Genomic DNA, 15,302 nt, shown 5'->3' on the forward strand with positions numbered 1-15,302 from the left:
GCTTTATTTGAAGCAAGTATCAATCGGAGAAAAAAATTGTATACTAAGGATAAAGCCAAAAAAAACTATAACAGAAAAATAAAAAGAAAGAAGCTAAAGATTACATTACAAATGCAATTAACATATTGATAGACATCGAATTAATTATAAAGGTACGTTCACAATTTATAAGATTTTGGGACACATAATTGCTCTTTTACTCTATTACCAGGATAAATGATCTCCAAATATTTTAATCAAATTTATTTTTGTTTTATGTTACTACAATTGAATTGTAATGTTTTGCTTTTCCTTTTTTTTTAATAAAATTACACAATTTTATAAAATAATTTTGTCTTTTACTTATTTTTCCGGGAAAGGAAATTTTTCATTCCCGGGAAATAAAATTATCTGGAAAACCCCAAACCCAAGTTGCGACTAACGAAGGGTTAAATTTGTTGCTTTCACTTTTCCATTTGAAAGTGGAATCTTTTGTTTTTCTATAGAAGCTAAATACGATTTAGTTTTCACTTTCGTACGAATTTGAATTCTGTGACATACCAGAATATAGAAATATGTACATAATTTATATACTTTCACAATTAATATCATACTTACTGTTTAAATCAAAATCATTAGGTTTCATATAAATAACAAGAATTTAACGCGAAAAGAAAGATTTCATCAAAATTTTATTGATACCAGCAAAAAATGTTGAAAATATTACATAATAATATTAAAATTTTGTTGTAGTTTTAATTGTAATAATCATTAAATATAATTGCAATTTTATTTTTTTTATACAGATAATAATTTTTTTATATAACATATAATAATAAATATTTAGATATTTAAGGTAAAATAAAATATTTAAAGCCAAAACAAGGTTTGAAATGAGAATAAGAAGGATATACATAATTTTGAAATAGACATATACAAATCATTTAAAAGGTAAAGAGACAGCTATAGAGATTTTACAGGTATAAAGAACAATTTCGAGAAAACCTAACCATTTCATTTTATTAAACATTTTTTTAAATTAATTAATTACAAATGAAATCTTTACGCGTTTTTTTATTATAAATAAAATTCGTCTTTAATGTGATTTGTTAGGTTTTCGTCACAACACTTTCCTTAACGAGGGGCTTGGTTTTTAGAGAAAGTGCTAAGTAGGGGGCGGATCGGTGATCGTTAAAGTTCGTTAGAATTGTATAAAAAGCAAAACTTGTGGGAGGAGAATTACATTTTTAAGATTTTAGTTTCATCAACTTTAAACGCAGAGAAAGGAGAAAAATAGTTTTCAAAAAACAAAGTATTATTGTTGATAATTAAAATTATAAGCTAAGCTTGTTGTTTTGTTTTTTCATTAAATTAATATTAATAGTTTTTTTTAATGTTGGTTTTTATGATTAACTAAATAAAAGAAATATATAATTGTTTTTTTTTTTGTTTTGTTTTAATTAAAATCAATGTTTTTATGCATTAAATGATCCCTGATGAAAAGGTGCGTGGTTTAGCGTTAATGTTTTTTGTTGTTGTTGCTGTTGAAGGTTGCAGTTGTTGCGGGTTTTACGTTGCAAGCAACTTAAACCTTAACGAGCATGATTCTTGCAGAAGGGACGTCCGCCCTTGTTGTAGAAGCTTTGACCTTCCAAGTTTTGTTTGCAGTACTGAAAAGACAAAGAATAGTTGATGTTTAAATTTAATATATATTTAACATGTGACATTCTTGAGCTTTAAAATTAAAATACTTACAGTGCAATTGAAACATTGGCTATGATAGTTGTGGTTCAAAGCCTCAACCCATCTATCACCAGCTTCAACGGGGAAACCGCAAGCGAAACATTTAGTGGTGAACAATTCATTCCAATCGGCTTCACAGTAGGGCATACCATCCTCTAGGAAGAATGGAGTATTGCCAAACAATTTGCCGCAATGGCCACAGGCAAAGCATTCAGGATGGAAGTGTTTGCCAATGGCATTCAAACAATCGCCCTAAAATTTATTAAAAAAAACACACAAAATAAATAACGAATTTGAAAATCAAAACTAGAAGCTTACCTTAATTTTACCAGCACACTTGCTGCAAGTGGGAGCCAAATATTTCTCAAAGCAATATTCACAGTAAAGGTCACCCTTCTCCTCAACGAAACCAATGTCTTGCAAAGGACGACGGCAATTACCGTTGACACAGTGGAAGTGATCGGGACACCAGATCTTACCCAAAGCGGTAATGAAGGGACCCCTAAATGGTATTTCAAAATAATAAAATTAGTTTAAAGTTTTTGAAAAGTGTCATTAAAGAAAACATTTATTTGAAAATATTATTTATCAGAAAAAAATGACACACTTACGAGGTTATTTCAACATTGCACTGACAACATATGGGTTTCTTACCATCCTTAAGCAGCTGACTTACTACCTCCTCGTTTTCCGGAGACATGGGTTTGTTGGGATCTTCACCCGGCTTGACCAGGGCCTTAACACTTATACTAAATACTGGCCCATCTTTGGGCTGTTCATTTTGTGTGTTTGTTTCAATGTACGAACGTCTATCGGTGGCATGACTGGCTCTTCTATTGGAACGATCATTATTACGATATATCACAGTTTCCGAGGGTGGCAAGTTACTGCCAACGGCCTCTTGTTTGGCTGGCATAGCCAAAGGCGATTGAGGTTTTGCCTTATTATCACATAGTTCCAAAACTTTGCCCATGGGATGATTGAGGGGCAAATCTGTAGTGTGCACTGCCTTCGGTGATTGATGCTGTAGTTTGAACTCGGGCTTTAGTTCAACATTTTGATGCACAGCTATGACTGGTTTCAAGGCAGCCGGTTCGCATGGATTAATGTCTTTAAAATCATCCAAGTCCAAGCGTTTGCGCACTACCATGGGACTACGGGAAAGATTTGAACTACTGTTGCTGCGCAAACTCAATGAACTGCTGCTGTGAGGTGAAGGCATACCGTTATTCCCGTTATTGGCCAAACGAGCCTCCAACATATTTGATATAACTTTACCGGCCTCGGCCATGAAATTGTCCATTTTATGGCCCATATTAATTTTGCCAATCGATTCGTTCAGCATGGCAGTGGGATCATCGTTGGGTAAGTCAGTCTGCTGTACGGAGGTATTAGCATTGGCAAAGGAAGCATTGGTTTTGGGCTTAGCATTAGTTTTGCGAGGCAAGGTGTCACTTAACATGGATGGTTTTATTAGGGATTCTGGAAAGGCATTAACACAAAAAAACAATGCGGAAAAGAACAACAGTTGTTAGTTAAAAACAAAATGAAAGCGTTAACAAAAAAACTTAAATATTATGGATAAAAAGTAAATAAAAAATTAAAGTAAATTTTATTTAAAAACGAAACGCCTTATTCACTCGTATTCGTATTTAATCCACTTTTGATAAAATACAAATTTCATTATGAATACAATCTTAACTGGTTTAACTAAAAATTTGTAATCAATTATAGGGCCTAAAATATTTAAATAAATGAAATTAAAAAAATATTCATGCTCATGCAAACAATCCGAGATCATTAGACTATTTGTCTTGATCTTGGACTCACAAAACAAAAAAAACAACATTTTGAACGTTGAAAACAGTACAACAATTCCAGAATCTCTGCGTAACGTTTAGTCAGTTGTCTAACCTGATGTGGGTGCTGCAGCTATTGCACAATGGTACACGTACACCGGGACTGACGGCCTTGTTCAAAATACCGCGACCACGTTTGGGAGCCGAAGTAGCACCATAAGCACCGCCCTTAGGAGCCATACCACCTGTAGCAGAATCATTATTGGTAATATTAGAAGGTGCTGAAACACTTGGAGCTTTTGAAGCAATTGGTGCTGGTGCGGCGGCTGCTGTTGATTGCGATTGCATATTAGCTGTAATATTAGAGGAAGCTGGAGCATGTGGTGGCTTACAACCAGCTGTACCTAAAGAAGCAGTCGGTCGTGAGCCATTATTATTTGATGATTGCAATAGTTGCTGCTTGCAGCACGTATGACCGGGACGACAGAATGTACCCGTTACTGGGCAAACACCCGAGGGTGCAGTGCCAGTTGCAGATGAAGTAGTGGCAGAAGTAGAAGTAGCATTAAGGTTAGAGCCAGCTGTGATCGATTGATAAGCTTGATTATTAGTACAAGTAGTAGCAGAAGCTTTGGTTAGACTACAGCTAACAGTGTTAGCTTGTTGTTGTTTTTGTTGATGTGAACATGATGTTGTTGATAATGTAGTTAATGATTTCTGTTGTTGTTGCGATTGTGATTGCTGCGCAGAAACCAATGATGCTCCGTACGTAGTTGATAATTGGGTTTGCTGGGCTGGTGGGTAGATCGTGCAAGCCGGTTCATCCAATTTTTTAGTAGTGGCTCCAGAAACATAATAGCTCGGTTGCTGAGGTTCATCGTGAGTAGAAAGCACTGGTTTTGTGGGGAATTTCGACTGACCGCCCTCACTATGCAGTTCGGGAAATTTCGTTTCCGTCAAAGTGGCCGCTCGAGCACTAATGGCCTGTGACTGGCTGGTCAAGTTGGTGATCTCTTGTTCGAGACCAGACAAGCGTCTAGCCTGATTGGCCACATAACCAGTTTTTCCATACGACTGTCTCCTTTCTGTGGTGGATTGTGAACCAGTGCGTATTTCCACAGTCTTAGCCGATGAAGTGTGCTCGAATTCTTCGGTAACTTTGCGTCTACGTTCGATCTGGGTGTTGCCCACTTGTGTTTTGGTGTGAGATTGCATTTGACTTTGTTTTTGTTCCTCCAGACGCGAAGCCTTCTCACTTCTTTCCACGGTCATATTACCAATTTGCATTTTTTCTCTCTTCTCCGGCTCTTGGGTGAAACTTTGCATGGCCGATTGAGTGCCAGTGGCGGTGTGAGAGAGCAATCGTTCTTGCTGTTGAGCCTGTTGAGCTCCCAAATAGCTTTGTCCCGTTGTAATAGAGCCGGCTTGTAGTACGCGTGGACTTAGTGGTGAGACTTCTGTTTCCTTCATGCGAGGAGCACGTATAGCAGCCAATGGATTTGGTGGTGGTCCAGGAGCTGGAGATCTAGCGCGATCTGGAAAAGGAGAAGCTGAACGACGATCGTAATCACGAGCATGAGTAGCCGGACATTCATCAAAGCATAATTTTTCAGGCGTCTGATAGTATGGAGTTATGGGGGCTGGTTTATTTATCATGGAAGGCGTATATGGCCGTGAGGGTGTTTGAGATTGATCTCTCACCATATGTTCATCTAAAGCTTGAAAAGCCATGGTAACTGGTCCCGAGCGATCTTCAACAATAATTGGTATAGTGGGTTTAGTCAACTGTAGCTGCTGTTTAGCGGAATCGGAAGCGGTTGTGGAGGAAGTATTGACTGTCGAAGACATTTGCTGCTGCCTCTGTTCGGTTTTGCAACACATAGCAGATGAACTGTAGGCAGAAGCAGATGTCTGCTGTTGGTGCGACTGTGATTGCTGCTGGGTGACTGAGCGTGCAGACATTTGGGCCACAGGTTTATGTACAGTATTACCACTGGTACCATTAAAGGTAGTGGGTGTTTTGGGAGTATCTACAAAAGCCAGAGGGATATTTTCACGCAATTCTGGTGGTTCCGGTGTGCGTGCAGGACTTTGAGTGGGCAGCACTGTCCAATTGCGCTGGTATTTCGGTATGGAGTCTGGTCTGTGGAGACCCGATGTTGTTTTTTGTTTCAAATGACTAAGGGGTGAGGGTGGTGGAAAGATAACCTCAGAATGCTCAAGTTCATCGGTTACTTCTTCGATTATTTCTTGTACATCTACTTTTGTGGATGCGGAACCAGCTGTCGCATAAGCCATTGATTGGGATGATTTGGTAGCTTGTGTTAAATTCGAAGCATATGTTGATGAGGTAGTTTGCTGTTGTTGTTGTTGGACTGCGGAGAAGGAGTTAGAGGAAGAAGTGCTAGCTTTGGTAGAGGAATACAATGAGGACTCTTCACGTGTATTAGTCTGTTGTTGTTGTTGTTGTTCTTGTAGTTGTGAGGTTGTGTTGGTTTGTTGTTGTTGTAAGAGTTCTTGCTCCTTTTGTGAAAAATAACTACGTCTTTTCTGATAACGCTCATGAGCATCATAATATTTTTTATACTCGAGATCATTTTCGGCTTTAGTGTAGGAAATGGAGTGGCGAGGTGTCGTTGTAGAGGATAAAGGTTGTGAGGATGGTTGGAATGCTTGCATGGCCGCAAATGCTGATGTTGATGATTTACGCTTTTCTGTGGTATAATACTCCACCTGTTCCAATGCCTCCTTCGACAAACCCAATTCTTCTTCTCTGTCCAAAACCTGAAATTCTGTCTTTTTCTTTTCTTCTTCTTTTTGCTTCTCCTCAAACATGTGTGTGGCATTTTCAGGATCTAGTGGAGTATAAGGACGTTCGGGCGCTGTGCGCAAGGCATCCTTCATTGATAGATGTTCCTTGGGTGTAGGCAAATCGAGAATATGTATGGGAACATCACGATCAAAGTGCGCTTCGAAAGGTTTTTCTGGAGCCGTGGTTAGAGCACGTAACAAAGGAGTCTTTGGACGATAATCCTCGCGTACATAGGGCTTAATTTCAGTGGGTGGGGGCATGTAAGGCTCAGTCTCCTCGGGCAAGGGTATACCTTCGGAGGCGGGTGGAGCAAATTTCAGTTCAAACTCTGGAGCAATAGTCATTGCTTTGGAGAGCGTGGGAGTATCCCAAATGGTATTGATGTGCACTGGTTCGGGTTCCGGAGATGGTGGTCGTTCGTAAGGTTCTGGTATTGGTTCTTTAGGAGGCTCTTCAGGTATTTCCTTGGCAACTTCTGCCTCAGGATCTACTTGACATGTACACTCGCAGGGTTTGGGACACAAACAACCTACCATATGAAAGGGTGTCTCAGGAGCAGTGGTCAAAACCCGTACCATAGGGTTTATCCACTCTTTGGGACAAGGATTGGGAATCTTGGTGGGAGGTATTTGTTTGACGGGGGCTATTTCGAATTTAATTTCGGGAGTAGGTTGGAAAATACGTTGACTTTCTAGGATATGAGAACGATCATCTTTGACGAAACCTTTCTCTTCAATTTCTTCCTCATACGAGGATTCTTGTGTTTCTGTTGTGTGTTTTTGTTGTTGTTTTTCTTCGCCTTCATTACCTTGTTCTTCGCGTTGACGATGTTCAGAATATGAATCCTCTTCTTTGACTTCGGGATCATCTAGAAAGACCACATGGCGCGATCCCTGACTAGGTTCGGGTACAGGACTGGGAGTTACCTCTCTTACCATGTCTACCAGTCGGTAGGTGCTTAAGGGGGGCACTAAAGTCTCTATGCATTCTTGAGCACTACGGCGGCCACTCTCGGAATAATGTGACGACGAGAGCTGCAAATGATCTTGTTGCTGCATAGCGGCTACTTCCATGTCCATGTGATAGTCAAATTCAGAACCAGACTGTTCGTAGGCCTGCTGCATTTGATAGGCCTGTACCTGTGCCGCATACATGCGTTGATACTCCTCCGAGGTGGTGGTGGTAGTAGTGCTGGTGGATGTATAAGAATCCGATCCTGATTCACATTCCAGTTGAGCAACACCACTGGTTAATTGAGGAGCGGAACGACTTTGCCATTGAGATTGTTGTTGTTGTTGCTGCTGTATTTGCAGTTGCTGCTGCTGCTCAGACTCACCACTGCAATGACATTGACCGCATACTGTAACATTACCCGGTGGCGGAGGCGGAGGATTTTCTAATGGTTTTGCCACCACGTGCTGTGTTTCAGGTGGAGCTATATACAAAGGAGCTGCTGTAGGAGCACGACTACTATCATCCTCAGCAGGTGGCCAACAAAAATTCGAACGTTGCTGTCTGTTGGTCTCCTCCACCTCAAAGTCCTCCTCGAAGTAACACTCAGCATATTGCGGTTGCAAGCCTTCTTCATTGGCTTCTATTAGAAGCCATTAACCAACCAAGTATTTAACGAATTCAATACGTCAGCAAGCCATATTTATGGTTGATTACAAGAGTTACAACAACAGGTTTGATGGAAACGGATGATAATGGATTCGTGTGTATATGTATGAGAGTTTTTGGGTGGATTGTATTTTTATGGGATTTTGTGTGTTTTGAGGTTAGATTAAAAATGTTAGTGGTTATTTTTTTTTCCGGGGAAAAAATTTTATAGTTTTATTTTTTATTTGTTTTGGCAAACAAGTGCACATTTTTGTATGTTGGTTTATTTGTTTGTTTGCGATGTTGTTTAAGAAAAAGAAGAAAGATAAAAAATGTTGATACATGTTAGATTTGTAGCAAGCAGCAGTGCAGATTTTCTATCTACTATATACAGCTAAAAGCGTAAAAGGTGTTTGGCCTTTGTTTAGTATGTGTAAATAGTTTGTGTATGTGTATGAAACACAAATGGACCCTTTTTGCGTTTTTGGTGCTTTTTTTAATGTTTTTTCTTCAAGAAAAGTGTAAAATAATAAAAAAGTTGAACTATATTTTTGATATTTTGAAAATAATTTAAGCAACTTGTGGAATGATTACAAATTGTGACATATCTTCACATTTGAGTGAATTTTAAGACATTTTAATCAGAAGAATCGAGAATCATGAAGACACTGTTATATTGACAGTTATTTCTATGCTAGGTTAACCCTATCTAACTCTATCACTTAGCTAAGCTTCAAACCGCTTTATATGGAAATTGGATAGACAAAACATGCATAGAACAGTACATAACAAAAACAATATATGTGTAAATAAATTATAGAAAAACTTATATTAGTAAAATTCACACAATCTGCTCTACAGCAAAGTGTTCATTTTGGAGATAGAAGTTAGAATATTATTATGTTAAAATCTTAATTAATTGAAAAATAAAAGTGAAATAAAATCAAGTAAGTAAGATATTAAAAAAATGTATACAAACTAGTTGATGAAATATAAAGAATATTTCCAAAAATATATATGATTTCAAGGATTTGTTGTTTCAGTTATTATTTTTATTTAAAAAGAAAAAACAAACACAAATTTTCTAATAAATTTTCGATAATATTAAACACACGTAACACACATATTGTTTTAGTCTATTACTGATTAAATAATCCTTGTAGTCCTGCTGTTTCTTAACAGGACCAAGTATAATAAGTCTGTGGTGTAGACTATGGGAGTTGGGATTATTATTTTTAATAATTATAATAACCTGGAAAAAGGAGATTTAGAAAGAAAATATGGGGTTTATTTGTTTGTATATATTGAAAAGAAAATTTCACTATGAATAAAACAGTTAGTAGTTGGAAATCGTTAAGCATAAGTTTTAGTACTTGAATATTATGGGGGCCTTGTTTGGAAATTTCTAAAGGATTTGTTGAATATTATGTTTTAAATTGGAATCCAGATATTATTTTGGTGTTAAGCTAACAGCAATGTGTCTATTCCGTGAGTTATTTATCATATATTATATATGAAAGTATGAATCTGCCGTTGGAGATACGACTCAAAGATTATTGGTAGGTACCGGTAAGGATATATCGAATAGCATCCTGAATTTAAGTTGAAGTTGCACTTTTTCTACATAACTGATTCTATATGTGGTCAAAATTTGGTGAAATTCTACTTCCATAAAGTGGGTCAAAAGATCAATTGAAATATTACTTTTGTTCTACATGTCTACTAACACAAAAATTTTAAACTCAATTATTTTGAAATGGCAAAAAAATTATACACTATTGTTTTATTAAGGGGACGATATAATCGAACGCTTTATCTAACTTGAATATATTAAACTGGGTAATTAACCCAGATTGTTGGATTACAGCGTAATCTATCTATATATAAACCTAACTTCCACTTTTTCTCTTCTCTGCTTAATATTAATTTAAAAACATGCTATCTTTCCCTTGAAGTTCTAAAGAAATCTTTTAAAATATATTCCATTTGAAGGACATTTTATCCAACAATTTCTTTTGCATTTGTTTCCGTCTTTTTTATTGCAAAATACTGTAATTTATACAATATTGTACACAATTTTACATCAAAAATAATAAGTATTGTAAAACGGATTTCCTCTGTTATTGCAATAAAATAAAAAAATCTTTTGAAAACAATCATTGAATACGTAATAATAAGGTCCTTTCATCAACATTTCAATAAAAAAATAAAACATCATCCAGCCATGGCTGTCACTTGTATGTTGATTAAAATTGTTAACAATAAGACAATTGTTGTATGTATGCCGTATGCCTACCAAATTCCTATTTTATTTCAGCATTTTAATAACCCAGCAAGCCGTTTTTTCTTTTCATTAAAGGAAGACTATCAATAATCCCATTTTATTCCAAAGTATAAAGTTTTTAAAGTTTCCTAATGGGGACAATTTTCCGGGAATTTTTGTCGGGAAGTTCTTTATAAAATTACAGTAATATTCTATGTACTTTTTAGCCAATCGAATGATTCGACTATCAGCCCAATTATGAATAAAAAAATCCGCGGGAGTTTGTTCCCCGGGAGTTTTTTCTCATTGAAATTGAATAGGAAAAATGAGAAAAGAGAAAAAACTCCCGCGGAATTTTTATTCATAATTGGGCTGTATATCTATAGATTTAATATTGCCATAATACAGATGAATTATGATTTAAATAACCGAATTTTTGTTACACCAACTACAATTTATCAAACGAAATAGAAAAAGTTGGTGATTTAGACGACATCATTTGACTAGCAACAAATTCGGTCATGTGTGACAAAAACAGAAAATTTACTTTTATAGTGGGTCGAATTAATAAAGTAGAGGTAGTCGTGGTTTGATGTCTTTCTGTAGACCGATTTAAAATTAAAAAAAAAACAGAATGAAATTTTAAAATTTTTCAGAATATTTTACTGGGTTATACATAGTAGTTGTGTATAAATATTGATTTCATATTGTATTACCGAAAAAATATGTACATATGTATAAAAAATAAGAGACAAAGTTTCGCCAATAACACAGTCATATTTAGTGTCGTGTCCTGTACTATTTACTCGTATAATACACATATGTCTCATGTCTTTTGATATTTTCATAATTTGTTTATGGTAATAAGCTTTTATGATTATAATACACATACATTTTGCAAAAACAGGAAAAATATATTTGCGAATATAAAAAAACTTATTCCAATAACTCGAAGCCGTATTGAAATGAAATAAGAAAATAAATATCTATATAGAGATATTTTGTTACTGGTTAATTTTCTTTGTTGGCAGATATTGACAGTGGAGAACAAAATATTATAGATCATTTTATGCTGGTGTTAGAACAGTGCTCCCATTTGCTTGGGTGCTCAAAACTGAGTACTTTTGAGCTTTAATCTTAAATCTATACAAATTAAAGTAGATCCAAAATTACAGGACAAAACGCCAAAGTTAGTTTGATTAGATCTTAAGAATTTCTTTATTTTTAAATATTTTATTCATTAATTTCCTACTTTTTTAATTTTTAAAAACTCCTGGTGTGCAATTTCAATCATTCATATCTCTCTAAGGAAAGTAATTTCTACTTAAATTTCTAAAATATCTGATTGTAGTACTTTACATTAATGCAATTCCAATTTCCATATCAATTTTTAGAAAATATCTTTTCAATAATTTTTAATATGCTACAATTGTCTATACAGTGGGACTAATTTATGTATGTATTTACATATATTTATCTCTTTATGATTGAAGGGACTTTATACAAATATACTCATATTTATATTCATTGCAAAAAACCAGTAATTTCTTACTTTTATCAGGATATTTATGAATATTGCTTTTTCTACCATAATTTTTATGTACAATACATACACATAAACCAATACTATTTTACATTGTATTTTGCATACACATATACCATACAAAAATTTACAGGAATTTCCGCTTTTATTTACACACATAAATACGCATGGCAAAACAATATGGAAACCATGTCTACTATAAGTTTTTTATGATTAACAATTCGTAAAGAAAAAAAATTATGTTTTTGTGTAAAAATTATTGTCTAAGACAGAGGCGTGAAACTATAAATATTTATTTTTATTGTAAATTTGCAGTGAAGAGCAACGTATCCTATAATATGATATTATATTAAAAGTTGTAGTTGTAGGAATATCAACCCTTTATTATTATTTTACCAACTACGCTCTTTATTGGGTAGCAAAATTATTATTGAAATGTACAAAGTTTCATACATATGCTCATAAACAAATGAAGAAAACAACAAAATATAAATTATTATATACAATGATTGTTGATGTTATATGTATGTATATAAAAATATCCATGCAGATAAGGATGGCTCCAAAATGAAATGTTAACTCGGAAATTTACTTATTGTGGTTCAATTGGCTTTTTAAGGACCTCATCTTTAATAAAAATATGTTATATAACAGAAGAACTAGCACCTGGAAACCTATGTCCTGAGTTAGTAAAGACATAAAACATTTCAGTGCAGTGTAAATATACATTTGTAAATATGTATATGAAATATAAAATTGTGTGTGAAATTTACATTAAAATTTAAAATTAACTTTTAAATAAACTATGTATGTTTTAGTGTAAAATGTAATTTTATTGTACACTACTGTATTTTGTGTAAAATTTACATGTTATTGTAAAAATAAACATTTAAATATAAAATGTACATGCATACATTTATTGTAATGTACAAAGTGTAATATTTACGTTTTCTTGTTAAATTAAAATTTTAACGTAAAATTAGCATTTTAGTGTAAAATTTTAATTTTACATTTCAGTGTAAAGTTTTAATTTTATATTTTAGTGTAAAATTTTAATTATACATTTAAGTATAAAATTTTAATTTTGCATTTTAGGGTAAAATTTTACATTTTAGTGTAATATATTAATTTTACATTTTAGTTTTACATTTTAGTATAAAATTTTAATTTTACATTTTCGTGTAAAATTTTAATTTTACTTTTTAGTGTAAAATTTTAATTTTACATTTTAGTGTAAAAGTTAATTTTACATTTTAGTATACAATTTTAATTTTACATTTTAGTGTAAAATTTTAATTTTATGTTTTAGTGTAAAATTTTAATTTTACATTTTAGTGTAAAATGTTAATTTTACATTTTCGTGTAAAATTTTAATTTTACTTTTTAGTGTAAAATTTTAATTTTACATTTTAGTGTAAAAGTTAATTTTACATTTTAGTATAAAATTTTAATTTTACATTTTAGTGTAAAATTTTAATTTTATGTTTTAGTGTAAAATTTTAATTTTACATTTTAGTGTAAAATGTTAATTTTACATTTTCGTGTAAAATTTTAATTTTACTTTCAAGTGTAAAATTTTAGTTTTACATTTTAGTGTAAAATTTTACATTTTAATTTTAAATTTTAGTCTAAAATTATAATTTTACATTTTAGTGTAAAAATTTAATTTTACATTTTAGTGTAAAATGTTAATTTTACATTTTCGTGTAAAATTTTAATTTTACTTTTAAGTGTAAAATTTTAGTTTTACATTTTAGTGTAAAATTTTACATTTTAATTTTAAATTTTAGTGTAAAATTATAATTTTACATTTTAGTGTAAAATTTTAATTTTACATTTTAGTGTAAAATTTTGTGTAAAATTTTAATTTTACATTTTAGTGTAAAATTATAATTTTACATTTTAGTAAAACATTTCTATTTAGCGTAAAATTTAAATTTGACCGTAAACATTTTATTTTTGTGTAAAATGAATTATATTTTAGTGAAAAATATATATTTTACCGTAAAATTTATATTTTAGTGTACAATTTTATTTTTAAAATAAAATGTATCTTTTGGTATAAAATTTACATTTTACTGCTAGAATTTACTTTAATTAATTAATTTATTTGTTAAATTGAATTTGCAGTGTTAAAGCTTCATACTTTAACATTTCAATAAAAACTTTACAGTTAAGTGTCAAATTTTTACCCCCTTCTTCACAATCAATTTTTAATTTTATAAAACGTTTTATAAACCTGTAATAAAATTAAAAATGTATTATGAATAAAGCCTTTAGTGTATAAGTTACATTTTAGTGTAACATTTACACTTTAGTGTAAAATTTATATTTAGCGTAAATCTAAAATATTAGTGTAAAATGTATCATTTTAGGTAAAATAACATTGAGAGTAAAATAACAACAAAACAAACTTAAATTTGAGTTAAGAATATCGACATTTTTTATACCATACAAGTGAGTCCATCCAAATGTAAATATTTATAACCATATACACAAAAGTGTTTAACATACTGCTGTTCTCAGTTTCCGTTTCCTGTCTGGCAAATATTTTTCTTTTTATACAGTATTGTTAAGTGTTGAAAACATACATAAATATGTGTATAAGTATGTATGGATATGCCAGGAGTAAATGTTTGAGTATGTAAATTGTATATGGGTGTGCGAAATTTTACTCATCCGTATGTAAATATTTTCATAAGAAATTATATGTCTGTATATAAAACAGATCAATACAATACAACAAATAATAAAGTAATTTAAAATTCTTTGTATTAAATAAAAGCACAGAAAGGAAGACACTTTAATGGAAAATTTTATAAAATCTGCTGATAGAATTTCAAAAATATTTTTTGTTGGACAATGTCATTAATTGCAATAAATAATAATACTAAAAAAAAAATTGGAAAATTTAATATCGTAATATGAGTTTAATGCAGAGTATAAACTGTAATGTATAAAAGCTTGAAATAAAGTAAATGTTTGTAATGTTTTAACCAAATGTGCAGCTAATTTTGATTACTCCTTTCCACATATTGTTGCTTAAAATTATTTCCAAAATTGTCTCTTGCTAATTAATAAATATTAATAATTTTATTATAAAAACTTTCAAAAACGTCATACGTTCATTACTGCAAAAGCAAAGTGATGATGCATGTATATGAAAATTAAAAAAAAGCTTCAGTTGCAAAACTTTCATTTTCATTAGAAGAACAATATTTCTTGCAGTGTAGTGCATAGTATTTAACAACTTTCATTTTCTTTTCTTAACATTTCGTTGAGATTTTACCTTGATTGTTGTAGTAATTACTGTAGTTGTTATAGGAAGTTGTATTTAAGGAAGAAGGCATAGTTGAGTACCTATTGGATCCAACAACACTGGGATATTTTTTATTGTATTGTGTAGATGTGCTATAATTGCTGCTGTAATTGTTGTGATAACTGTTGTACATAGACTGGGGTTTACGACCTTTTTTGTTACAATTTTTGTTTTTTACACAAAAGTGTCAGTGATTGGTTTGATATTTTTTATAAAAAATTTACATTTATATAAAGTAAATAAAA

At 32.3% G+C, this 15,302-nt stretch overlaps 2 protein-coding genes across 13 annotated transcripts in view; both read right to left on the bottom strand.

Annotated features, from left to right (window-relative positions):
• Positions 1 to 1,413: 1,413 nt before the first annotated feature.
• The window catches only part of Zasp52 (Z band alternatively spliced PDZ-motif protein 52), a 253,600-nt gene continuing 239,711 nt past the window's right edge, over positions 1,414 to 15,302 (bottom strand). For 4 of the 12 annotated variants that reach the window (XM_065513721.1, XM_065513720.1, XM_065513722.1 and 1 more), the window contains 4 exons: positions 2,334 to 3,204; positions 2,041 to 2,224; positions 1,735 to 1,974; positions 1,414 to 1,649 (listed from right to left, as the gene is read on the bottom strand). In XM_065513721.1, coding sequence (XP_065369793.1) covers positions 1,572 to 1,649; positions 1,735 to 1,974; positions 2,041 to 2,224; positions 2,334 to 3,204 — 1,373 coding nt within the window. In that variant the 3' untranslated portion in view covers positions 1,414 to 1,571. Of the gene's footprint in view, positions 1,650 to 1,734; positions 1,975 to 2,040; positions 2,225 to 2,333; positions 3,205 to 3,636; positions 3,875 to 8,156; positions 9,185 to 15,027; positions 15,208 to 15,302 lie in introns of those variants that run through there. The other 8 variants (XM_065513732.1, XM_065513725.1, XM_065513729.1 and 5 more) reach the window with 5 other exon arrangements.
• Positions 3,879 to 7,937, bottom strand: LOC135959731 (PDZ and LIM domain protein Zasp-like; the record flags this gene model as incomplete). Its single annotated transcript, XM_065510758.1, has 1 exon — positions 3,879 to 7,937. A coding segment is annotated over one exon (4,059 nt), but the record flags the coding sequence as incomplete, so codon positions are not given.

The sequence above is a fragment of the Calliphora vicina genome, chromosome 5, assembly GCF_958450345.1.
Source record: "Calliphora vicina chromosome 5, idCalVici1.1, whole genome shotgun sequence".
Taxonomy (NCBI): domain Eukaryota; kingdom Metazoa; phylum Arthropoda; class Insecta; order Diptera; family Calliphoridae; genus Calliphora; species Calliphora vicina.